Source organism: Oryctolagus cuniculus, chromosome 16 (genome assembly GCF_051225735.1).
Source record: "Oryctolagus cuniculus isolate XC-2025 breed Fujian yellow rabbit chromosome 16, ASM5122573v1, whole genome shotgun sequence".
NCBI lineage: Eukaryota > Metazoa > Chordata > Mammalia > Lagomorpha > Leporidae > Oryctolagus > Oryctolagus cuniculus.
The window spans coordinates 23,403,605-23,429,698 of NC_142882.1; the positions used below are offsets into that span (position 1 = coordinate 23,403,605).

The 26,094-nt window shown below is 48.0% G+C and overlaps 1 protein-coding gene and 1 pseudogene across 2 annotated transcripts in view; one reads left to right on the top strand and one right to left on the bottom strand.

Annotated features, from left to right (window-relative positions):
* The first annotated feature begins 275 nt into the window (after window positions 1–275).
* Window positions 276–26,094, top strand: part of LOC100340211 (lysosomal alpha-mannosidase) — a 35,740-nt gene continuing 9,921 nt past the window's right edge. Inside the window, exons 1-14 of one of the 2 annotated variants that reach the window (XM_051837849.3) lie at window positions 276–2,730; window positions 3,340–3,442; window positions 3,605–3,778; window positions 3,942–4,135; window positions 6,884–7,016; window positions 7,263–7,408; window positions 21,248–21,364; window positions 23,707–23,789; window positions 23,864–23,984; window positions 24,061–24,139; window positions 24,322–24,431; window positions 24,821–24,928; window positions 25,235–25,351; window positions 25,737–25,922. In XM_051837849.3, coding sequence (XP_051693809.3) covers window positions 2,587–2,730; window positions 3,340–3,442; window positions 3,605–3,778; window positions 3,942–4,135; window positions 6,884–7,016; window positions 7,263–7,408; window positions 21,248–21,364; window positions 23,707–23,789; window positions 23,864–23,984; window positions 24,061–24,139; window positions 24,322–24,431; window positions 24,821–24,928; window positions 25,235–25,351; window positions 25,737–25,922 — 1,815 coding nt within the window. In that variant the 5' untranslated portion in view covers window positions 276–2,586. The remainder of the gene's footprint in view (window positions 2,731–3,339; window positions 3,443–3,604; window positions 3,779–3,941; window positions 4,136–6,883; window positions 7,017–7,262; window positions 7,409–21,247; window positions 21,365–23,706; window positions 23,790–23,863; window positions 23,985–24,060; window positions 24,140–24,321; window positions 24,432–24,820; window positions 24,929–25,234; window positions 25,352–25,736; window positions 25,923–26,094) is intronic. The other variant, XM_070058816.2, reaches the window with a different exon arrangement.
* Window positions 15,881–17,248, bottom strand: LOC103346868 (phospholipase ABHD3 pseudogene; annotated as a pseudogene).

Below are 26,094 nucleotides of genomic sequence, written 5' to 3' on the forward strand. Positions count from 1 at the left end.
GTGACCAATCAGGATCCTGGAACTTTATCCAGCTCACCCACATGGATGACAGGGACCCAAGTACTTAGGCCACCATTTGTTGTCTTCCCAGTTACATTAACAGGTAGTGGAACCACCAGAGTATCCTCAAGGATTGGAATTGTTGCTGCTATATGAGATGTTGGTTTGGCAAACAGCAGCCTAGCCCACTGGGCCACACTGCTTGTCCCCTCCCCCTTACCCCAGTTGACTTTTTTTTTTTTTTTTTAAGATTTATGTATTTATTTGAAAGGCACAGCTACAGAGAGGTGGAGGCAGAGAGAGAGAGAGAGGTCTTCCATCTGCTGGTTCACTCGCCAAATCACCGCAACACCTGGAGCTGCACTGATCCAAATCCAGGAGCCAGGAGCTTCCTCCAGGTCTCTCACACAGGTGCAGGGGCCCAAGGACTTGGGCCATCTTCTGCTGGTTTCCCAGGCCATAGCAGAGAGCTGGATCAGAAGTGGAGCAGCTGGGACTGGAACTGGTGTCCATATGCGATGCTGGATCTGCACACAGCGGCTTTACCCACTACGCCACAGTGCCAGTCCCAAGATATGTTTCCATTCACTGGTTTGTTCCTCAAATTACCAGAACAGTCATGGCTGAGCCAGGGTAAAACTAGGAAGAAGGAATGACATCTGAGTCTCCCACATGAGTGACAGGGGCCCAAGTTCTTGAGCCATCTCCTGCTGCCTTCCCAGGTACCTTAGCAGGGAGCTGGATCAGAAGTGGAGTAGCTGGGATTCAAGCCTGTGTCTCATTATGGGATGCTGGCCTTGCAAGCAGTGGCTTCACCTGCTGTGCCACAATACCAGCTCCAAGGTTGTGCCAGTTTTTCTAAATTCTGCCCCCCCTCCATTAAGAGAGACTGGACCTGGCCAGCAAGGGAGGCTCGGGTATGGTGACCAGGGTGCCCACAGCTCCTGATGGGCCTGGGTTATCTTAGGCTCTTGTCTGAAAAGGCTCGAGTCCCAAATTGCAGTCAAAGAAAGAGGCCAGCAGGGGGAGCCCCAGGGCCAGCTGCCACCCTGCATGGGGCCCTGAAGCCGGGCTATGGGCCAAGACCTCTTTGTAAGTGGGGGTGGCCAAGTGGGAGGAAGGAAGCCCCTAAGGCTGGGTAGGGAAGCCTGAGGAGGGTGCCCTGGTCCTGCTTTTACTCAGGCCTGGAGCGTGGTTGCTGGATGGCCCTTTCCCCGATTTTTCCAAGTCACTGCTTTGATTGGAATGTTGGTGAATCTACAACATGAGAGGACACAGCTGCTGTGGAGTGAATGGGATTTGGCTTCTGGGCTCATGCAGATTTTTTTTTTTTTTAGATTTATTTTATTTGAAAGACAGAGTTACAGAGAGAAGTAGAGAAAGAGGTCTTCCATCTGCTGGTACACTCCCCAAATGGCTGCAATGGCCATAGCTGAGCTGATCCGAAGCCAGGAGCCAGGAGCTTCTTCCAGGTCTCCCACGCGGGTGCAGGGGTCCAAGGACTTGGGCCATCTTCTACTGCTTTCCCAGGCCATAGCAGAGAGCAGGATCAGAAGTGGAGCAGCTGGGACTTACAGGCAACACTGGCCCCTCATCTAGCTTTTCTAACCCTAAGTCATAGACTTAGGGTACTGACAGGGTGGGAACTTCATTTAGTTATGGTGTTTAGGAAGTGCACCTTGGGGTGGAAGACTGAACTCCTCCACCCCACATGCACCTCCCTGCTAATGCCCCTGGCAAAGCAGTGGCAAGATGGCCCAAGTGCTTAGACCCCTGCTGCCTATGTGGGAAACTCAGCTGGAGTTCCAAGCTCTTGGCTGTGGCAGGTTCCTTGGCTAGTGCCAGGCTGATTCACAGGGAAGGTAAAAGGCGGCACCCTAGGGGGTGCCCCACCCAAGTTGTATTCCTAGGCTGGCAGGGATGGTTCCTTAGATCCGGTCAACCACAAATCTCTCTCTCTCTTTAAAAAAAATTTGTCTTTAATTGAGAGGATGTATTACAGAGAGGCAGAAGCAGAAAGAGAGAGAGACTTCCACCCACTAAGCAATCTGGGATTTGGTTTTCTTAGTACAAAGATGAGGCTCTGGCTGCCCTGGTGGGAGCTGAGGCTCTGCGAGGAAACTTCGTTTCCCCAGCGGGCGGAACCGCTCCTCATCAAGCCCAGCTCGGTCCCTCCAGGGTCTCCCCTAAATAGGACACCCTGGAATTCCCCCCGTGCACCCTCCATCCTCTAGGAAAATCTAGAAGCTGCAGGAAAAGCTGAGGCCCCTACCCTCAGGGGGCAGAGTCATTCCCGTGCCCCACGGAGTGGCGAGCGGCTAAGGGCGCCCCTGGGCCGTCCAGCACCCCGAAGGCAGTACCTGTCGCGCGCTTGGCTGGGTTCTGGGACCGCGAGGACTCAGCGCCAGCCTCAGTCCTGGGCGGCGCCAGTGCAAGTTGGCCTCGCCCCTCCGGCGCCGATTGGTCAGGATGCGTTCTGGGGGCGGAGCCTTCGCGCCAACCCCCCACCCACTGCACGGCCGGACCCGGGAACCCTCCTGAGGCAGCGCCGGCGGCTGAGGCGGCGGCGGCGGTGACAGCGGAGCCATGACCGCCCTCGGTCGTGCTTCGGGGGTCTGCGCCGGCGGCTGGGGGGACTCGGGGCGCGCCATGCGGGGACCGCCCCCGCCTCTGCCCGTCCTATTTGTGGTGTTGGTGGCGGCGCCCGGCACTCGCGCCGCGGGATACGAGGTGAGCGAACCGGCCGGGAGAAGCCCTGAGGAGGGTGTGGACGAGTCCGATCTTGAGGTGCCTCCGAGGGGCGGCGGGTCCCACACGGGATCGGAATGCGTGCGGGCTGCCATGGTGGAGGAGGTCCCCGGGCCGCCGGCCTGAGTGTGCGAGCCCCGTGAGGGCAGTGTGGGGGCGTGGGGGGGAGCGCTCAGAGAGAACCGGGGCTGTGGACGCCGCCTCCCTGAGGTCCACCCTGGCTCCTCCACTTCCTGAGGCCCCCTTGCCCAGGTCACTGCCCTCTGTGTGCCCCAGGACGCCCGCAGGTCAGCTGTGTGCGGGGCTGAACGCACCTCAGCCAGGGTTCTGATGATTTTCCCAGGGGGAGAGGGAGAGCCGCGCTGGGGGCTGTGCGGGGTGGGAGCTGTGCGTGTGAGCACCGCGATGCGTGTGTCCTGCCTGGGAGGGCCTGGCCTCCTTTGTACACAGTCAGGCTCAGGTCAGGGCCCCGCCACCGTGCCACAATGTCCATCATGCAGTCCCCTGAGCCGGCCCCTCCCCCACTCCACCTCTTTGCCCTGGGGTACTGACACGGGTGTGTGTGTGTGTGTGTGTTGGGTCCCCGTGCAGACATGCCCCACGGTGCAGCCAGACATGCTGAACGTTCACCTGCTGCCCCACACACATGATGACGTGGGCTGGATCAAGACAGTGGACCAGTACTACTATGGGGGTAAGCACTCGGTGGGCGTGGCCCCAGACACCCATCCTGGGCTTCCAACCCCTTCTAATTCCTGGACAGCACGGTGGGGGCAATGCCTGGCCTGGGCTCCTTTGTGGAGGAGGGTCTCCCTGGCTCTCCTGGTCCCTGAGTGCCCAACCCCTGTGTCCACAGTTCGGAATGTGCTCCACCACGGGGCCGTGAAGAACATCCTGGACTCGGTCATTTCCGCCCTGCGGGCAGAGCCCAGCCGCAGGTTCGTCTACGTGGAGATGGCCTTCTTCTCCCGTTGGTGGCACCAGCAGACGAACGCAACCCAGCAAGCCGTGCGGGAGCTGGTGCGCCAGGGTGAGCCTGCCCCAAGGACGGGGAAATGGAAGCCCGGCTCAGCTTCCTCCTGTAACCCTGGCTTCTGAGACGGGGAGTGAACGCCTTTCTCCTCTCATCCCAGCACCACTCTCCCTGGACCAGGTCCCTGCCCTTGACCCCGCCCCTGCCCCTTCCCGCGCAGGGCGCCTGGAGTTTGCCAACGGTGGCTGGGTGATGAACGACGAGGCGGCCACCCACTATGGCGCCATCGTGGACCAGATGACGCTGGGGCTGCGCTTCCTGCAGGACACGTTCGGCGACGACGGGCGCCCCCGTGTGGCCTGGCACATCGACCCCTTTGGGCACTCTCGGGAACAGGCTTCGCTCTTTGCGCAGGTGCTGTGTGGTTCTCTCTTAGGTCCACCCCTTCACTCGCCCTGACTCCTCTCTTGGTCATTCAAGCCCCGCCTTTTCCCTGCCATCTCCCTGGGGCCATTCTTGGCCTAATGAAACTCCACCCCTTGGAGTCCTGGCAATTCTCAACCCAAGGCTGACCCCGACTCAGTGGCTCCGTTCCCCTCGCCGACACCACACCCCTTCTCAGGTCTCTTGCTCCTTTCCAAGATGAGTGACAGGCGGAGGCCTTGGCTGCTTTAAAGCCAGCTCCGTCCCAGTGTTCTGACCCCAGCCACCCTGACTGTGAAAGGTGGAGCCTTCCTTGTGGCATTGATATTGCTGGGCAGGTGGAGATGGATTCTGACAATGGTCCCGCCTCCTCGCAGAGGCCACATGGTGTGCTTTGACTCCTCCCAAAGCTTTTATTTATTTTTATTTTTAAATAAAATTATAAATTTTGAAAATCTATAAACACTTTATTTAAGGTATAGAAATTTGTGCATTTCATATATACAAATTTAGGAACATAGTGATTCTTCCCACCCTAGCTTCCATCCCTCCCACACTCCCACTTTTCTTTCTCCACCCTCTTCTATTCAAATTCTTATTTTTTACTTTGATCAATTTTTAATTATCCTTATACACATGAGATTAACCCTGCACTAAGTAAAAAGTTCAACAAATAGTATAAAAAAACTTTTCCTCAACAGTTGAGACAAGGTCTGTTCAGAGTCATCGCATCTCAAAGTGTCAATTTCACTTCTATAGATTACCTTTCAGGTACTCTATGAATTACCATGGATCAGAGAGCATATATGGTATTTGTCTTTTTTGGGACTGGCTTATTTCACTAAACATAATAGTTTCCAATTGCATCCATTTCTTTTTTTGCAAATGACAGGATTTCATTTTTTATCACTGTGTAGTATTCCATGGTGTGCATATACCATAATTTCTTTTTGAAAAAGATTTATTTTATTTATTTGAAAAAGAGAGAGAGAGAAAGAGGCCTTCCATCTGATGATTCACTCTCCAAATGGCCACAACAGCTGGAGCTGAGCTGATTCAAAGCCAGGAGCCAAGAGCCTAGTCTAGGTCTCTCACATGGATGCAGGGGCCCGAGGACTGAGGCCACCCTCCGCTGCTTTCCCAGGTGCATTAGTAGGAGGCTGAATCAGAAGTGCAGCAGCCAGGACTTGAGCAGGCATCTATATGGGATGCTGGCACTGAGGGCCAGGGCTTTGACCTTCTGCACTACAGCACTGGTCCCAATAAACCATAATTTCTTTATCCAGTCTTCAGTTAAGGACATCTGGGTCGATTCCATATTCAACCATCGTGAATTGAGCTGTAATAAACTTGGGGGTACAGATAGCTCTTTCATATGCTGATTTTATTTCTTTTGGGTAAATTCCTGGGAGTGTGATGGCTGGATCATGTGTTAGATGTATTTTCAGGTCTCTGAGGGAGCTCCATTCTGTCTTCCACAATGGTTGTGCTAGTTCACATTCCCACCAACAGTGAATTAGGGTATCCTTTTCCTCATAGCCTCTCCAGCATTTATTGTTTTTTGATTTTCAGATGATAGCCATCCTAATGGTGGTGAGGGGAAACCTCCTTGTGGTTTGGAGTTGCATTTCCCTGATGGCTAGTGATCCTGAGCATTTTTTTCATATGTTGTTGGCTATTTGGATTTCCTCTTTTGAAAAAAGTCTGTTTAAGTCCTTTGCCCATTTCTTAACTGGATTGTTTATTTTGTTGTTGAGTTTCTTGAGCTCTTTATGTGTTTATATATATCTGGATATTATTTTATATTTATATATTCTGGATATTAATCTTTTATCAGTTGTATTGTTTGCAAATATTTTCTCCCATTCTGTTGGCTGCCTCTTCACTTTGCGTGTTTTTTTGCAGTACAGAAGCTTCTTAGCTTGATGTAATCCCATTTGTGAATTTTGGCTTTGATTGCCTGTGCTTCTGGGGTCTTTTCCAAGAAGTCTTTGCCTTTGCTAATCTCTTTCAGGGTTTCCCCAATGTTCTCTAATAATTTGATGGCATCAGACTATAGATTTAGGTCTTTGATCCATTTTTGTGCATTTTTGTGTAAGGTGGAAGGTAGGGGTCTTGCTTCATACTTCTGCATGCAGAGATCCAGTTTTCCCAGCAACATTTGTTGAAGAGACTATCCTTGCTCTGGGGATGGAATTTAGCTCCTTTGTGAAAGTTTAGTTGTAGACATGTGGATTGATTTCTGGAGTTTCTATTCTGTTCCATTGATCTACCCATCTGTTTTTGTGCCAATACCAGGCTGTTTTGAGTATAACCGTCCTACAGTATGTCTTGAAATCTGATATCGTGATGCCTCTGGTTTGGTATTTGTTGTAGAAGATTGCTTTAGCTATTTGAGGTCTCCTGTGTTTCCATATGTATTTCAGTATTGTTTTTTCTAGATCTGAGAAGGATGTCTTTGGTACTTTGATTGGGATCGCATTGAATCTGTAAATTGTGTTTGGTAGTTCAGACATTTTGATGCTATTGATTCTTCCAATCCGTGAACATGGAAGATTTCCCCCCTTTTTTGTGTATCTTCTTCTATTTCTTTTTAATGTTTTTTTCCAAAGCTTTTAAAGAAACTTGATTTTAGCTCCACCGTCTACCTGTGCTCTGCCTGCCTCTCCCAAGCCAAGGGGAGCTTGATGGTGGAAGGCTGGGCACTCATTCCTGGTGCCCTCTCCTCCCCACCTCCAGATGGGCTTTGATGGCATCTTCTTGGGGCGTGTGGATTATCAAGATAAAGAGATGCGGAAGAAGAAGCGGGAGATGGAGATGGTGTGGCGGGCCAGCACCAGCCTGCAGCCCCCAACCGCCGATCTCTTCACAGGTGAGGCTGTGGGGTGAGCTGAGCCATCACCCAGGGTCCCAGACTCACACAGGCCCTGGGTTTAATGTAGTGCTTCGCTGTCAGTGTCTTAAATAATCTTATTCCATTGTGAAAAAGAGCCTAGAGTTTTCTTATGCACTGGGCCCTGCACCTTCTAACACTTGCCATGGGTCAGGCATGACCAGTTTTGACCCTAGGGTGATTCTGGGGCACAGGGTCACCCCCTGAACCTTGTGTGGTCCACAGGTGTGCTCCCCAATGTTTATCATCCGCCAAAGGATCTGTGCTGGGATCTCCTGTGTCACGACAACCATGTGGTGGATGACCCTGCTGACCCTGGATACAATGACAAGGAATTGGCTCATTACTTCCTGGATGTGGCCACTTACCAGGTAACTCTGTGTCCAGAACCTGTGGACCTGAGGTGTACAATGCCCACAGCTTTCCCCATGGCCCAGACATTGCCCAACACCTGCTCATAGCCCTTGGGGGAAGGTACTGTTCCTGTCACAGTCTGTCCCCATCTGGATTTGCATTCATTCCTCACTGAGCATGCAGGTGACAGCATAGCACTGTGCTTTCAGGGCACTGGGTCTCAGTGTTCTCATCTGGGGAGTGGGCACAAGAGAACCACTCATAGCCAGGGTCTCTTTGTGTGGCCATACCCGCTCATGATAACATCCCACACACGAATTCTGGGTCACGTGTCATGAGTCTGAAACCATTCATGGAGATGGGTATTGAAAAAAGAAGCATGAATATTTGAAACTTTTTACACCAAAATGAATCCATCCTTTATGCTTTTTAAAAGATTAATTTCAGGGCCACATTGTGGCACAACAGGTAAAGCCACCACGTGCAATGTCATCATCCCATACAGGCACCAGTTGGTGTCCCAGTTACTCCACTTCCAATCCAGCTCCCTGCTAATGGCCTGGGAAAGCGGTGGAAGATGGTCCAAGTGCTTGGGCCCCTGTACCCACGTGGGAGGCCTGGATAAACCTCCTGCCTTCTGGCTTCAGCCTGGCTCAGACTTGGCTGTTGTAGCAACTTGGGGAGTGAATAATAAATGGAAGAAAACTCTCTCTCTGCCTCCTTCTCTCTCTGTAACTCTATTAAATATATAAATAAATCTTTAAGAAAACATATTTGTTTCATATATTTGAAAGAGTGGGAGAAAAAAGGAGAGAGATTATGCTGTCTCACTCCACAAATTGCTTAAGAGTGGCCTCTGGAACTTCATCCGGGTCTCACATGGGTGGCCCCTTGAACTTCGGTCATCTTCATCTGCTTTCCTAGGCATGTAAGCATGGGATGTAATACGTTTGCTGAGTCACAAAGCTGGCCCCTAGACTATTTTTTAAAGATTTATTCATTTAAAGGCAGAGTGACAAAGTGAGAATGAGAAAGAGAGAGAGAGATAGAGAGAGAGAGAGAGTGGGAGTGTCCATATGTTAGTTTATTTCACAAATGCCTGCCAACAGTCAGGGCTGGGTGAGACTGAAGCTAGGAACCCAGAACTCCACCGGGATCTCCCCCATAAGGGCAGCAACCCAAGTACTTGAGCCTGACCTGATGTCTCCCGGACTACTCATTAGCAGGAAGCTGGAATGAGGAGTTGAGCTGGGACATGAACAAGGCACTTTGATATGGGATGTGGGCATCCCAGGAGGCATCTTTTACTTTTAAGAAATATTGATTTTGTGGGGAGCAACTGGGAGCAACTCGGACTAGACTAAGTTACTGGAATTAAGACTTATTCTATGCATCTGCTCTCCCACAATATGGCGCTGGGAGAGGAGGAAACAGCTTCTACACAGATGCCTCCAGTTCAACCAATAGACTGTGGGACCTGCTCCTGATTGGAGGAGAGCAGCGTACTCGGCGTGTGGGCAGCCGAGTTGGGATTGGTGGAAGAGGACTATAAAGGAGGAGAGAGACAACATGCACGAGGAACATCTAAGGGGAACATCTATCTGAAGGAACACCTGTGCAGCCCCCGAGAGAGCTGGCCGGCGGTGTGCCGCTCCCCTGCGGAAGTGGGGAAAGTGGCAGGGGGAACCGCCCTTCCACGGAGGTGGAAGGGACGGTAGCCAACCTGGGAAGAACCAGCAGCAAACCCGGGAAGGGCCGAGTAGACAAAAAAACAGCGCAGGGTCCTGTGTCGTTCCTCCACGAAGAGGGGCAGCGACATAATGGTGCCGTGACTCGGATATGAGGCCTAGGCAGGGTTTAGTGTCGTTCCTCCACGAAGAGGGGGAGCGACAGATTTATTTTAAAGAAAGGAGAGTGAGAGAAAAGTCTTCCGTCTGCTGTTTCACAGCCTGGTGGCTGCAGCAGCATCTGGACGAAGCCAGGAGCCAGGAGCTTCCTCTGGGTCTCCGTTGAGGGTGGCAGGAATCCAATCATTGAGCCGTCTGCTGCTGCCATTCCCAGGCTATTATCACAGAGTTGGATCGGAAGTGGAGAAGGCAGGGCTTGAACCAGTGACCATGTGGGACGACAGCGTCCCACACAATGACTTTACCCGCTATGCCACAACATTGAACCTTCCAGGAAACATCTTAACCACTGCACCAAATACTTGCCCTGTACTGATATTCTTTTTTGTATATTATTTATTTCTTTGTTTCCTGCAGTGATATCTTTTTCTATTAGAAATTGTTGTTTTAGTAAGATCATCATTTTTAAGAAAGCTTTTATTTAATGAATACAAATATCATAGGTACAACTTTAGGAATATAGTGGTTCTTTACCCCATACCTGCCCTCTAACCCCCCACTCCCATCCCACCCCCTACTTCCTCTCCCATCTAAAATTCAATTTCAATTAACTTTATATACAGAAGAACAACTCTATACTAAGTAAGATTTCCACAGTTTGCACCCACACAGACACACAAAGTAGAAAGTACTTTACAGTTAATTCTCATAGTACAACTCATTAAGGACAGAGGTCCTACATGGGGACGAAGTACACAGTGACTCTTGTTGTAGATTTAACAATTGACACTCTTATTTATGACATCAGTGATCTCCCAAGACTCTTGACATGAGCTGTCAAGGCTCTGGAAGCCTTTTGAGTCCACAAATTCTGTCAGTATTTAGACAGGGCCATAAACAAAATGGAAGTTCTCTCCTCCCTTCAGAGAAAGGTACATCCTTCTTTGATGGCCCCTTCTTTCCCCTGGGATCTCACTCACAGAGATCCTTCATGTAGATAATTTTTTTCCACAGTCCCTTGGCTTTCCATGCCTGAAATGCTCTCATGGGCTTTTCAGACATACTGAATGCCTTAAGGGCTTATTCTGAGGTTAGAGTGCTGGTTAAGGCGTTTGTCATTCTATGAGTCTGCTGTGTGGATTGCTTCCATGTTGGAACATTCTCTCCTTTTAGTTCTCTCTATTGTTACTACCAGACACTTGGTCTTATTTATGTGATCCATTTGACACTTAATCCTATCTATATGATAATTACACACTTAATATTATCACTTTAACACATAAGATGACATTAGTACCACCCAGCTTAATGGGATTTGGAGTCCCATGGCAAGTTTTTAAATTTACCTTTAGGGGTAACACCATGGGAATGTGTGCAGAACTGTACATCTCTCTCCTCTCTTATTCCCACTCTTATTTTTTACTGGGATCTATTTTCAATTGGATTTAAACACCTATGAATAATTCTGTGTTGAATAAAGAGTTCAACCAATGGTATTAAGTAGAAAAAGAAAATAGTAAAAATAAAATAAGATAATAAGCTGATCCTCAACAGTCAAGACAAGGACTGTTCAAGTCATTGCTTCTCACAGTGTCAATTTCACTTCTGCAGGTTTCCTTTTAGGTGCTCTGTTAGTTATCACAGATCAGGGAGAACATATGATATTTGTCTGGGACTGTCTTATTTCACTAAGTAGGATGTTTTCCAGATTCATGCATGTTGTTGCAAATGACAGGATTTTTTACTGCTGTGTAGTATTCCATAGAGTACATATCCCATAATTTCTTTATTCAGTCTTCTGTTGATAGGCATTTAGGTTGATTCCGTGTCTTAGCTATTGTGAACTGAGCTGTAATGAACATGGGGGTGCAAATAATTCTTTTATTTGCTGATTTCCTTTCCCTTGAGTAAATTCCTAGGAGTGGGATGGCTGGGTTGTATGGTAGGACTATATTCAGGTTTCTGAGGTATCTCCAAACTGTCTTCCATAGTGGTTTTATCAGTTTGCATTCCCACCAACAGTAGATCAGGGTACCTTTTCCCCCGCATCCTCGCCAGCATTTGTTGTTTGTAGATTTCTGTATGAAAGCCATTTTAACTGGGGTGAGGTGAAACCTCATTGTGGTTTTGATTTGCATTTCCCTGCTGGCTAGTGATCCTGAGTATTTTTTCATGTGTCTTTTGGCCAATTGGATTTTCTCTTTTGAAAAACGTCTATTTAGGTCCTTGGCCAATCTATCTCTCTCTCTCTCTCTCTCTCTCTCTCTCTCTCTCTCTCTCTCTCTTTGACAGGCAGAGTTAGACAGTGAGAGAGAGAGAGACAGAGAGAAAGGTCTTCCTTGGGTTGGTTCACCCTCCAAATGGCCGCTATGGCTGGTGCACTGTGCCAATCCGAAGCCAGGAGCCAGGTACTTCCTCCTGGTCTCCCATGCGGGTGCAGGGCCCAAGGACTTGGGCCATCCGCCACTGCCTTCCCGGGCCACAGCAGAGAGCTGGACTGGAAGAGGAGCAACTGAGACAGAACCGGCGCCCCAACTGGGACTAGAACCCGGAGTACTGGTGCTGCAGGCGGAGGATTAGCCTAGTGAGCTGCAGTGCAGGCCTGGCCGATCTCTCTCTCTCTCTCTCTCTCTCTCTCTCTCTCTCTTTCTCTCTCTTTGACAGGCAGAGTAGACAGTGAGAGAGAGAGACAGAGAGAAAGGTCTTCCTTTTCCATTGGTTCACCTCTCAATAGCCACTGCAGCCAGCGCACTACGGCTGGCGCACTGCGCTGATCCGAAGCCAGGAACCAGGTGCTTCCTCCTGGTCTCCCATGTGGGTGCAGGACCCAAGCACTTGGGCCATCCTCCACTGCACTCCCGGCCGACCAATCTCTTAAGTGAGTTGTTTGTTTTGTTGTTGTGAAGTTTCTTGATATCTTTGTAGATTTTGGTTATTAACCCTTTATCAGTTGCATGGTTTGCCAATAATTTCTCCTGTTCTGTTGGTTGCTTCTTCACTTTCCTGACTTTGTTTTGCAGTACAGAAACTTCTCCATTTGAAGTAATCCCATGTGTTAATTTTGGCTTTGACTGCCTGCACCTCTGGGGTCTTTTTCAAGAACTCTTTACCTGTATCAATGTCTTGCATGGTTTCTCCGATGTTCTCTAATAATTTATGGTGTTAGGTCATAGATTTAGATCTTTAATCCATGTTGAGTACATTTTTGTGTAAGGTGGAAGGTATGAGTCTTGCTTCATACATCTGCATGTGGAAATCCAGTTTTCCCAGCACCATTTGTTGAATAGATTGTCCTTACTCCAGGGATTGGTTTTAGCTCCTTGATCAAATATAAGTTGGTTGTAGATGTTTGGATTGGTTTCTGGTGTTTCTGTTATGTTCCATTGGTCTACCCATCTGTTTTTGTGCTGGTGCCAGACTATTTTTATTCTAATTGCCTTGTAGTATGTCTTAAAATCTGGTATTGTGATGCCTCCGGCTTTGTTTTTGTTGTATAAGATTGCTTTAGCTATTCGAGGTCTCCTGTGCCTCCATATGAATTTCAGCATCATTTTTTCTAGATCTGAGAAGAATGTCTTTGGTATTTTGATTGGTATTTCATTGAATCTGTAAATTGCTTTTGGAAGAATGGACATTTTGATGATATTGATTTTTCCAATCCATGGACGTGGAAGATTTTTCCATTTTTTTGGTATCTTCTATTACTTTCTTTAATGTTTTGTAAATCTCATCTTAGAGATCTTTAACATCCTTAGTTAAATTTAGTCCAAGGTATTTGTTTTTTTGTAGCTATTATGAATTGGGTTGATCTTAGAAGTTCTTTCTCAGCCATGGCATTGTCTGTGTATGCAAAGGCTATGGATTTTTGGGTATTGGCTTTATATTCTTCTACTTTACCAAACCCTTCTATGAGTTCCAATAGTCTCTTAGTGGAGCTTTTGGGATCCTCTCTATATAGAATCATGTCATCTGCAAATAGGAGTATTTTGACTTCCTCCTTCCAAGTTTGTATCCCTTTGAATTATTTTTCTTGCCTAATGGCTCTGGCTAAAACTTCCAGGACTATACTGGATAGGAATGATTAGAGTGGCATTCCTCTCTGGTACCAGATCTCAGTGGGAAAGCTTCTAACTTTTCCTCATTCATGCTGGCTGTGAGTTTGTCATAAATTGCCTTGATTGTGTTGAGGAATGTTTCTTCTTCTTCTTCTTTTTTTTTTTTTTTGACAGGCAGAGTGGATAGTGAGAGAGAGAGACAGAGAGAAAGGTCTTCCTTTGCCGTTGGTTCACCCTCCAATGGCCACCGTGGCCGGCGTGCTGCGGCCGGCGCACCGCGCTGATCCGAAGGCAGGAGCCAGGTGCTTCTCCTGGTCTCCCTTGCGGGTGCAGGGCCCAAGCACTTGGGCCATCCTCCACTGCACTCCCGGGCCACAGCAGAGAGCTGGAATGGAAGAGGGGCAACTGGGAAAGAATCCGGTGCCCCGACTGGGACTAGAACCCGGTGTGCCGGCGCCGCTAGGTGGAGGATTAACCTAGTGAGCTGTGGCGCTGGCCAGGAATGTTCCTTCCATACCCAATTTGCTTAGGGTTTTCATCATGAAAGGGTGTTATATTTTATCAAATGCTTTTTCTGCATCTATTGAAATAATCATATGGTTTTTGTTCAGCAGTTTGTTAATGTGATGCATCACATTGTTTGATTTGTGGATGCTGAACCATCCTTGCAAACCAGGGATAAATCCCACTTGATCTAGGTGGATGATCTTTCTGATGTGTTGTTGGATTCATTTACTTAGAATTCGTTGAGGATTTTTGCTTCTATCTTCATCAGGAAAATTGGCCTCTAATTCTCTTTCTCTGTTGCATCTTTTTTGGGTTTAGGAATTAAAGTGATGCTGGCATCGTAGAAGGAATTTGGGAAGATTCCCTCTCTTTCAATTCTTTTGAATAACTTGAGAAGAATTGGAGTTAGCTCTTCTTTAAATGAGTGGTAGAATTCAGCAGCAAAGCCATCTGGTCCTGGGCTTTTCTATATTGGGAGGGCCTTTATTTCTGATTCAATTTCCATCTTGCTTATGGGTCTATTTTGGTTTTCTGTGTCCTCATGGCTGAATTTACATAGGATGCATGTGTCCATGAATCTATCCATTTCTTCTAATTTCACAGTTTGTTGGCATACAGCTCTTTGTAGTAATTCCTGATGATTCTTTTTATTTCTGTGGTGTCTGTTGTTACATTTCATTTTTCATCCCTAATTTTATTGATTTGGGTCTTCTCTCTCCATTTTTTTTGGTTAGTTGGGCCAGTGGTGTTTCAGTTTTGTTTATTTTTTCAATACACCAGCTCTTTGTTTTGCTGATCTTTTGTATTGTATTTTTGGATTAAATTCTGTTGATTTTTCTCTAGTTTTAATTATTTCTTTCCTTCTACTGGTTTTGGGTTTGGTTTGCTGTCATTTTTCTAGATCCTTGAGATGCACTGATAGCTCATTTATTTGGTGCTTTTCCATTTTCTTGATGTAGGCACTAATTGCTATAAACTTTCCTCTTAGCACTGCTTTTGCTGTATCCCATAATTTTTGATATGTTGTGTTGTCGTCTTCATTTGTTTCCAGAAATTTTTAAATTTCTCTTTTGATTTCTTCTGTGACCCACTGTTCATTCAGGAGCATGTTATTCAATCTCCATGTGTTTGCATATGCTCTAGAGATTCCTGAGTTGCTGATATCCAGCTTCCTTCCATTGTAGTCCAAGAAGATGCATGGTATGGTTTCAATTTTTTTTTGATTTGCTGATACTTGCTTTATGGCCTATCGTGATCAATCCTAGAGAAAAAATTCCATGTACTGCTGAGGAGAATGTGTGTTCTGAAACTGTAGGATGAAAAGTTCTGTAGATATATGTTAGGTCCATTTGGTCTATAGTTTCATTAAATGTGCTGTTTCCTTGTTGATTTTCTGTCTGCATGATCTGTCCATTGCTGAAAGTGGAGTATTGAAGTCCTCCAATACTATTGTATTGGATTCTAAGTCTCCCTTTAAATCCCTTAACATTTCTTTTAATTAGCCAGGTGCCCTGTAATTAGATGCACATACGTTTATTTATTTTTTAAATGATATAATTTATTTTAATATAATGATACATATGTGTACAGATATACTATTTTAAAAATAAGTTCATAAATTATAATCATTATAAAACATAAATCAGCCCTAATTTAATATCAGAGTAGAAGAGCATGTATATAAGTCAGTCTAACATCGTTGCACTTGCCCTTCAGAGTTAGAATACATAAAAGATTTAACCCATTGTTTTTTATTTCAGTTTTCATGTTATCATCAAGTATAAATACCCTTAGGAATGTGCTAACTTATAATTTACATCCATATAACCAAAATATCTTAACAGTTATTAAAGTACCATTAAATCACCTAAAATGAGTAATCTAAAAAAAACTAGCCTAAATTAAAACCCTGAGGAATTAAAATCTTACACAACAGTTTGGGTTAAGTGTAATTTCATGTATGTACTACTTTATTTAAGGTCATATTTGGTAAGGTGTAGTAAAAATAAAATCTACATAAGTAACAATCTAATTCTATATTTAGTTTCTTGCTACAAAGGTGTTTTGTTTCCCTAAATAGTAGTTTTTGCTTGTCATTCTGGACCTCTTCACCCATATGCTGGCTTATTTTCTATATTTACAGTAGTTAAAATTTGTGCACTAATTGGAGATACCTTTACAATGGTTCTTCAGCCAAAATGCACCCCAAGAACTGCATGGTAGAAAGCTCATGTCCATGCTCTACCATGGCCTGCACAAATTGCTTGAAGACTCGATCCATGTAAGTGGATTGCCTTGGCCAGATTCCTTCCAGAAAACCAATATGGCCTCCATAAGTCGTGAGGACCAAAGCAACGTTAGGGTTTTGCTTAGCAGTTCCTATTGGAATAGCATGACTGGGTGAGAAAACATCATCTACGGAATTCAGACACAACACTGGAATTCCTACAGATTTCAGTCTGAGGTTGGGACTAGCATCAGTGTAATAATCACCAACTGTCCGGTATCCAAACATGACTGAGGTGAATCATTTACCAAACTCTCTGATGGATTTAGCCTTCATGACATGATCCATATCAATTTGTTTGACAAACATGTGTCGGTGCTTATTAACTGAAGACTGCATACAGGTGGTCAAATAGTAATTAAAAAGCAGCCAGTTGAGTGGTTTCTCCAATGACTCTGAACAAGCAAAAGTATTCCAACCAACTGAGAAAGTTGCAGCTGCCATCAAAGGAGTTTTGGTCCCAATTTTGCCCAGGTAATTTAGAAGCAGCATTCCTCCCATGGAAACTCCTGCTGCCAGGAAAGGCGCAGAAGGGTACAGGCTGTGCACATGGTGGATAACCGTCTCCAAGTCTTCCGTGTTTGCACAACAGTAAGTCTGTGGCATCAAGAGACTCTCTCCTGCCACTCCTCTGTTGTTAAAAACCACACATCTGTATCCCAACTCCTCACTGAGACGGATCATGTGAAGGATATAGGATTCCTTGTTTGTTCCGGTGAGGCCAGGCAACAGTAAAATAGTGGGTCTGGTGCTGGCATCCAAATAACATGCACTGTTTTCGTTATCAAACCAGTCCAGCGAAATCTGCCCTGCAACTGCAGTTTTAGTAAGTTCGTTCCTGTACTGCACCGGGGGATTGGACGTGATGAAAGGTCTCAGCAGGGTCTGTCCTCTGCTCTCCCAGCACCAGACTGTTGGGTAATATGTTTCGGTCACCACGGGACAGTGGTCCTGCAGGAAGCAGCCGAAACTCCCGCCCCCAGTCACCAACTGGGGTTTCTTGGCAATGCTGCTCAGGTAGTAGCAGGCATAAGCGACGCTGAAGCCCAGGATCAGGGATAAGCCCACCCCGGAACCGAAGAACGGCACGCGGACTTGGTGCTCCAGGTAGAGGGAGAGCTCCCGGGAGATCACCCGCAGGTCCACAGCCAGGCGCTGCATGGCCCCCGAGCGCGGCGCACCGGTCTTGCGGCGGGAGGCGACCCGGCCGGCCAGCTGGCGGGAGCTGGCGCCGCGCCCGCACATACGTTTATAATAGTTACATCAACCTGTTAAATTGATCCCTTAAATAATGCCCTTCTTCATGTCTTATAACTGCGTTAAAATCTATTTTGTCTGATATTAGGATGGCTACACCAGCTATTTTTTGGTTTCTGTTGGCATGGAATATCTTTTTCTATCCTTTCACTTTCAGCCTGTTGCATCTTTGTTGGTGAATTGTGTTTCTTCTAGGCAGAAAATAGATGGGTTTTGTTTTGTAATCCATCCAGCAAGTCTGTTTCTTTTAACTGGAGAGGTGAGGGTATTTAAATTCAAGGTGACTATTGATAAGTAATGAATTTGCCCTTCAATTTTCACAAAACTATTCCTATTTTTGTCTTTGGATTTCCTTTGAACTTTTACTGAGAGATTTTCTTCCTTTACCTTCTTTCATAGTGATTATCATGTATCTGTGTTTCTATGTGCAACACATCCTTAAGCATCTCTTGTAGGGCTGGATGGGTCCTGACAAATTCTTTCAATTTCTGTTCGTTGTGGAAGGTCTTTATTTCACTTTCATTCATAAATGAGAGCTTTGCAGGGTATAGTATTCTGAGATGACAGTTTTTTTTTTTTCTCTTAATACTTAGGCTATATCTTGCCATTCTCTCCTAGCCTGTAGGGTTTCTGGTAAGTCCACTGTGAGTCTACTTGGAGATTCTCTGAAAGTAATCTGGCATTTCTCTTAAGCACATTTTAGAATCTTCTCTTTATGTTTTACTGTGGTGAGCACGATTGCAATGTGTCATGGTGAGGATCTTTTCTGGTCATGTCTATTAGGAGTTCTATGTGCTTCCTATATTTGGATGTCCCTTTATTTCTCCAAACTTGGGAAATTTTCTGTTATTATTTCACTAAAGAGGCTTTCTAATCATTTCTCTCTTTCCATGCCCTCAGGAACTCCTAGCACCAGTATATTGGGTCTTTTTATAGTATCCTGCAGATTCCCAACAGTGTTTTTTAGTTTCCTAATTTCCTTTTCTTGTCTTTAGTTTGACTGTATAATTTCTTGTCCTTTGTGTTCTGATATTCTTTCTTCTGCTTCATCAATTCTGTTGTTAAGGCTCTCCACTGCATTTTTATCTGTTCTAGTGAATTCTTCATTTCATTTTGATTCCTCTTTAAGATCTCAATTTCATGGGAGAAATTTTCTTTCAAGTCATGTATGGATTTCAGTAATTCATGCATTTGCTTCTGATTACTTCTATGTAATCTTTTTTTTTTTTATTAGACAGGCAGAGTTAGACAGTGAGAGAGAGACAGAGAGAAAGATCTTCCTTTGGTTCACCCCCAAAATGGCTGCTACGGCACACCGATCCGAAGCCAGGAGCCAGGTGCCTCCTCCTGGTCTGCCTTCCTGGACCACAGCAGAGAGCTGGACTGGAAGAGGAGCAACCAGGACTAGAATCTGGCACCCCTATGGGATGCTGGCGCTGCAGGTGGAGGATTAACCAAGTAAGCCACAGTGCTGGCCCCACTTCTATGTAATCTTATGATGAATTTTTTTTCAAAAAGAGTTAATGAACAGTGTACTTAATCACACTTCTGAGCTCTAATATATCAGCATTGGGTGTCATTTTCATTAATATACTCTAATATTTATATTTCTTCAGACTGAAAGAATGTTGCTAATGGGGTACAGAGGAAGAGATCATTTTCTTGCTGAACAATGTCCATATGATTAAGTACCCAGACTGTGGTTTAAAAAAATGAATGCAGCAACCTTTAAATCCTTTCCATATAGACAAATGAATATATTTTTCATAATAACATTGCTGAGACTCAAGGCAGTGAAGTGGATCCTGGGGACTTTGCCTGTGAGTGTCAGATTTACAATGCAATGCACCAAGCAGAGAGAGACGCTATGACACATTGATAAACAAGCTAAAATAGTATCACTTGCACTACATCATTTGTATACCAGCAGCCTACAGATCACTTCTTTTTTTTAATTTTTTTTTTTTATTTTTTGACAGGCAGAGTGGACAGTGAGAGAGAGAGAGACAGAGAGAAAGGTCTTCCTTTGCCGTTGGTTCACCCTCCAATGGCCGCCGCAGCCGGGGCACTGTGGCCAGCGCACCACGCTGATCCGAAAGCAGGAGCCAGGTGCTTCTCCTGGTCTCCCATGGGGTGCAGGGCCCAAGTACTTGGGCCATCCTCCACTGCACTCCCTGGCCACAGCAGAGAGCTGGCCTGGAAGAGGGGCAACCGGGACAGAATCCGGCGCCCCGACCGGGACTAGAACCTGGTGTGCCGGCGCCGCAAGGCGGAGAATTAGCCTATTGAGCCACGGTGCCGGCCCTACAGATCATTTCAAAAATTACCCAGAGGAAATCCATTTAAGCCAGAAAAGAAACACTATCAGTGCTCTGAGTTGTGGTCTCATCTGGTTCTGGTCAGTACCTTGTAATGGATGGTTTTCCAGACTCAAACTGAGAGAGGAAAATCCATTTCTGACTTCCTTCGAAGGTGTTGACATTTAAATCTGTCACTAGCATTGCAGCCTCATCCTAATTGCAAAATTTCTTGTACTTTAAGTCTTCGCTGCATTTTTAATCTTAGGAATTGCAAACCACTCATGACAAGGCAGGTAGAAAAATTGGAGGACGCTCAATGTGTCCAAGAGGATGATCAAAAATGCAGCATTTCTTTGAAAATGTAGAGGGTGAAAACTCAGAACCAAATAGGGAACGAAAGGAAAGCCACTGCTATCTGCACCCCCACACCTCCCTTATGATGATTTTTTTGAATTCCATTTCTTGCATTTCTTCCATCATCTTCACAATCTAGTATTGAAGTGTCATGTTATTTTGGGGGCATCACTTTGTCTTCCTTATTCTTGTTTCTTGAATTGGTGTGTTTATTATTCAGCATATGTGGAGACACTCATTGACTCTTTTTTTTTTTTCTGTGAAGGCTTTTATCTTTGTAGTATGGCTCTAGATAAATGCAATGTCCCCTTTCAGTGAATATCTAGAGACTTGTAGTGGGTGTGGCCAGAGAGCTCTGTTCAGTTCTCCAGGGTTAAGGGAGAGCCTAAGGTGACACACCCAAGTTTGGCATGGTAAATCAATCAATCAATATCTCTCTCTCTCTCTCTCTCTCTCTCTCTTTAATTGTAGGGGAAATTCATTCTGCTCAGCTGAGCTCCTCTGCTCAATGGAGACTAGTGCCCGAGTACGGGTATAATATTCGCCTGCTCTGTCCTAAGGACCATACAAAGGATCTGTGTAGTCCTCAGTATAAGTTCAGTTTCCCCAGCAGCGTCTCTCGGCAGGTAACCAAGAAACGCTGAGTACGTGGACTCTCCCCTGTGACCGCTACACTGATATCCTTGATCACATAGGTGGAGTCTTTGGAAAGGTCATCAAACTGTGTGTTACAAAAAATTTTTGCATGGGTTTCAATATTGTTTTGCACCAAAATCAATTTATCTTTTTTAAAAGATTTATTTATTTACTTGAAAGTCAGAGTTACACAGAGAGAGAAGGAGAGGCAGAGAGAGAGAGAGAGGGGTCTTCCATCTACTGGTTCACTCCCCAGATGGCCGCAACAGCTGGAGCTGCACCGTTCTGAAGCCAGGAGCCAGGAGCTTAAGCCTTTGGGTCTTCACACACAGGTGCAGGAACCCAGGGACTATGGGCCATCTTCTACTGTTTTCCCAGGGCTTAGCAGAGAGCTGAATGGGAAGTGGGGCAGCTGGGACTTGAACTGGCACCCATATGTGATGCTGGCACTGTAGGCAGCGGCTTTACCTGCTACACCAGAGCACCAGCCCCTCAATTTATTTTTAATTCAATTTTCCATGGATTTTTGGGGCACACTTGTATAGACCAAAATAATTCTAGACACAGGGGTGACCGGAGACAGCATGGACTGAGAACTGCCTTTGCCCTGCAGCGCCAATCCTACCGCACCAACCATACTGTGATGACCATGGGTGATGACTTCCATTATGAGAACGCCAACATGTGGTTCAGTAACCTTGACAAGCTCATCCGGCTGGTCAACGCAGAGGTCAGTATCCCCACCCTGCAGTGCTCCTGTCCCAGCGTGTACTTGTATGTCTGCCACTTGGGTCATGGGCACAGCTACAGGTGCCGTCTTAGTATTCTCTTGCTTCTGTGACAAATGACCACAAACTGAGCAGCTCAAAACATCAGAAATCTGTGATCCCCCAGTTCTGTAGGTCAGTAGTCGAGAACAGATCACACTGGGCTGGCCAGAGGTGTGGGCAGGGCTGGGCACCTTCTGAATTCTTTGGGAGAGAACCTGTGTCTTTGCCTTTTCCAGCTTCCAAACGCTGCCTGCATTCCTTGGATCCTGGCCCCTTCCTCCTTCATCAGTATCAGCCATGTAGTGCCCTTCTGCCACTGCATCTATAATCACATCTCTTTTGTATTCTTGGCCCTCTTCTAGTTTTAGTTTTAGATTTTAATATATTTATTGTCATTTTTATTTGAAAGGCAGCAAGACAGACAGATAACAAAGATCTTCCAACTGCTGGTTCACCCTCAAATATCTACAGTGGCCAAGGCTAGGCCAGGCTGAGACTGCAAATTGTGAACTGAAGCTAGGTCCCTCACATGAATGGCAGGAACCCAAGCACTTGGAATACCATCTGTTGGTTTCTAGAAGCATTAGCAGGCAGCAGGCAGAAGATGGGAGTGGCCACGATTTTAACCAGGGCCTTTATTATGGGATGCAAATGTCAAAGTAGTGGCTTAACCTGCTACACAACTATACCAAGTCCTTATTTTATTTTTAAAATGTAATTTATTTATTTTAATTTTTACTTGAAAGGAAGGGATGGAGGGAGGAATGTGTGTGTGTGTGTGTGTGTGTGTGTGAGAGAGAGAGAGAGAGAGAGAGAGAGGGAGGGAAGGAGGGAGGGAGAATGAGGAAGGATAGATTTTCCATCTGCTGGTTCATAGTCCCATATGCCTGGAGCACCTAGGACTGCACAGGCCAACAGCAGGAGCCAGGACGTCCATCCTGGTCTCTCAGATGGGGGACTCTGGACTTGGGCCATCAAGGACTTGGGCCATCACATGTTGTGTGCTGGATGCATCAGCAGCGAACAGAATTAGAAACACGGAGTAGCTGGGACGTGATCCCAGCCCTCCAGTGTGGGATGCTCCTGTCCCAAGTATTGACTTCACCTGCACCAAAATGCCAGTTCCCTCCCTATTATATTTATAAAATTTTCCTTTCTTTACTTTCATTTTTAGCAGAAAGACAGGCACACACAGTGAGATCTTCCATCCGTTGGTCTACTCACTAAATGCCTGTGATGTCCTTTTGGCAAGACCAAAGCCAGGAGAGGGGAACTCACTCCAGGTCTCCTAGGGATCCACACAATCGAGTGAGCACCTGCTATCTTCCTGGGTGTTCATGAGCTGAAAGCTGGATCGGGACGAGCTGGAGTTTGAACCCAGCAGGTGTTCTAGTGTGGGACGTGGGGATCCACAGGTGCATCCTAACTGTCCTACCAGGTGCCCGCCCTAGATATTTTTCCTGAAATTTCACCCTGAGCCACGCTGTGCAGCGACTTTCATTCAAGATGATTTAAAGTATTGGGAGGATGTTCACGGGTGCCGTGCAAATACTATGCAAGGGACTTGTGATCTGTGGATCTGGTTATCTGCTTGGGGTCATGGAACCACTCCCCTGTGGATCCTGGGGAAATGTATGTATGTATGAATATATGTGTGTAGACACATTTGTCCATACGTGCACCTCCCCTCATTCATGGAAATGTTCATTGAGTACCTACTGTGTGCACTGCGACACAGCACAGCAGGACACACATCCTTCTGCTCACGCATGTCACCTTTATCTGAGTGTGAGTTGAAGGTGAGTGTCCATTCATTTAGAAACTGTGTCTTGGTTGGCCATTGGAGGGTGAACCAACGGCAAAGGAAGACCTTTCTCTCTGTCTCTCTCTCTCTGACTGTCCACTCTGCCTGTCAAAAAAAAAAAAAAAAAAAAAAAAAAAAAAGAAACTGTGTCTTGGCAACCATCTGACAGGTCTGAAAATAGTGACTCCTACCCTATAAAGTCACACTGATTTCCCCACGAATGTTGTTCATGATGTAATTGGACTCATGAAGTGGTTTTAGGCAAACTCCAGATGTATTTCTGCATTAACCTTGAATATTTCCAAGGATGGTAATGTTTTTGGTCAATATTCTTTTTCCCACGTGAGCACGGGTGTGCACTCAGAAGGTGGACTCAGCACGGGAGCCGACGGGATGCGCGCCTCTGGGCGCCGGGTGGGAGGTCTGATGTGCGCAGCTGTGGGTCCCGGGGACACAGCGCTGTCCCCGAGGGCTCACCCACTCCCCTCCCCCCAGCAGCAGGCAAATGGGAGCTGCGTCCACGTGCTCTACTCCACCCCCGCCTGTTACCTCTGGGAGCTGAACAAGGCCAACCTCAGCTGGTATTTGGGGGCCCCGGGGGGCTGGGGGTTGGCGTGCCCCACGCCTTGTGAGCACGCCCTCTCCGCCCGCGCAGGTCGCTGAAGGAGGACGACTTCTTCCCGTACGCCGATGGCCCCCACCAGTTCTGGACCGGCTACTTCTCCAGCCGGCCGGCCCTCAAGCGCTATGAGCGCGTCAGCTACAACTTCCTGCAGGTGGGCGGCGCCGGCGGGAGGGGGCAGCCAGGAGGCCCCTTAGACCAGGAGCCTGAACTTGTGCACTGCTCCCCAGGTGTGCAAGCAGCTGGAGGCGCTGGCGGGCCCGGCGGCCAACGTGGGCCCCTATGGGTCGGGAGACAGCGCTCCCCTAGGTAGGGGTCGGCCGGCGCGGGGGTGGGGACGGGAGAGGGGCTGCAGGTGGGACCCAGCCCTGCGCTGCCCCAGGTCCCTTCTTAGCGCCTCTAAGATGCCCTCTCGCACGGAACTTTTCCTTCTTTCCGGGGCTGGCCGTGAGTTTTATGGAGACCCTGCCTGGCCCCTCGTGTGCCCGCAGAGGAGGCCATGGCTGTGCTGCAGCACCACGACGCCATCACGGGCACCTCCCGCCAGCTCGTGGCTGACGACTTCGCCCGCCGGCTGGCTGCCGGCTGGGGGCGCTGCGAGGTGAGCGGGGCAGGTGCACGGATGTGGGACAGGAAGGGGCGGAGACAGGAAGGGTGAGCCTAGGCTGGGAGATAGCAGGTGGATACTGGAAGAGGCGGGGTCACACAGTGTGCGCAAAGCAGACGCGAGTGGCCTCTGGGCCTGGGAGAGTAGGGTCAGGGTCAGGGCCTGGGGGCGCAAGGGTGTTGAGAGAAAGGGGCGGCGATGGAATAGGGAGGGTGGTGAAGTGGACCCTCTAAGGGCTCCTGAGGAGGGCAGGGCGAAGAAGGGAAGGAGCAGGGCCTGGGTATTGGGGCCTGGTTGAGTCTGGCAGGGGCGTGGCCGGGATGAGGGGGATTGAACCAGGGTGGGCGTTTAGAGCGAAGCCGCCCCGTGGCGCTGCCCCCCAGGTTCTCCTGAGCAACGCCCTGGCGCGGCTCAGCGGCTCCCAGGAGGCTTTCTCCATCTGCCCGGAGCTCAACATCAGCGTCTGCCCGCTCAGCCAGACGTCAGCGCGCGTGAGCCGGGTGGGGGCGGGGCGGGAGGCAGGTGCCGCGGGCGGGCCCCAGGGGGAGGTACCCCGAGAGGTGGTGGGGCGCACAGAAGAGGAGCCAGTGCTGCAGCTGATGGCTCTTGCAGGGCGGGTTAGGTAATTTGTACGTTCCACCCTTCTGGGGTGAGATATCCTGAGGATCTGCTACGCCAGGGCAGGACAGAGACCAAGGAGGAGGTTGGTGACCACACCAGGGTCACCAGGGATGTCACCACCCAAGGTTTGGAGAATGCGTGCTGTGACCCCCGCCCTGCCTGTCCCCCTCCCCCAGTTCCAGGTCGCCATTTACAACCCCCTGGCTCGGAAGGTGGACCGCATGGTGCGGCTGCCGGTCAGTGAAGGCGCTTTCCTCGTGAAGGACCCCAGTGGCCACGCTGTGTCCAGCGATGTGAGCCCCTTCAGGGACTGTCACCCGAGGACACCCATGGGCACGCCCCTCCCCCTCGTGGTCCCCTCCTGTCCCTGCAGATCTCTGCCCGCTCTGGCCCTTAGCATCAGCCCCCCTCCGAGCATCTCTCCCACCCGAGTGGTCCCCTTTAATCCCCCAGGACATTTCCTCTGTGTTTCTGGAGAACCCCTGCCTCCCAGACGGCCTCCCCCCTCGAGCCTCCTCCTCCCCTGCAGTCCTCCCTCCCTCCATTGCCTCCCCGGTCTCTCTCCTCCCTCCCAGGACTCCCTCCCCTCCTCGAGTTTGCTGCCTGCTGTACTGAGTGTGATGGTTTCTGTGCGCACCCACAGCCTCTTGGCTCAGCTTCCCCCCTCCCTTCCCCGAGGTGCTGCTGCTTCCCCAACCAGAGGGACAGAAGCCCAGCCCAGAGCTGCTGTTCTCCGCCTCGGTGCCGGCCCTAGGCTTCAGCATCTACTCCGTAGCCCGAGTCTCTCTCCAGAATCCCAAGGCCCACAGCCCCAAACGCATCCCCCAGAAGTCCAGGACTGGTGTCTTGGTTATCCAAAACGAGGTGAGGCTCCTTTTATATCCTTTTCCCTTGTGTTTGGTGAGCTGTTTGCTCTGGGCTGGCAGTTCCTATGTTTGTGGTCTACCACCACCTCACTGCCCTGATAGTGTGACCTTGTGTGTGTCTCCTTCATGTGAACCTCAGTGTCTTTCTCGGGGCTGTTGCGAGGTCCCAG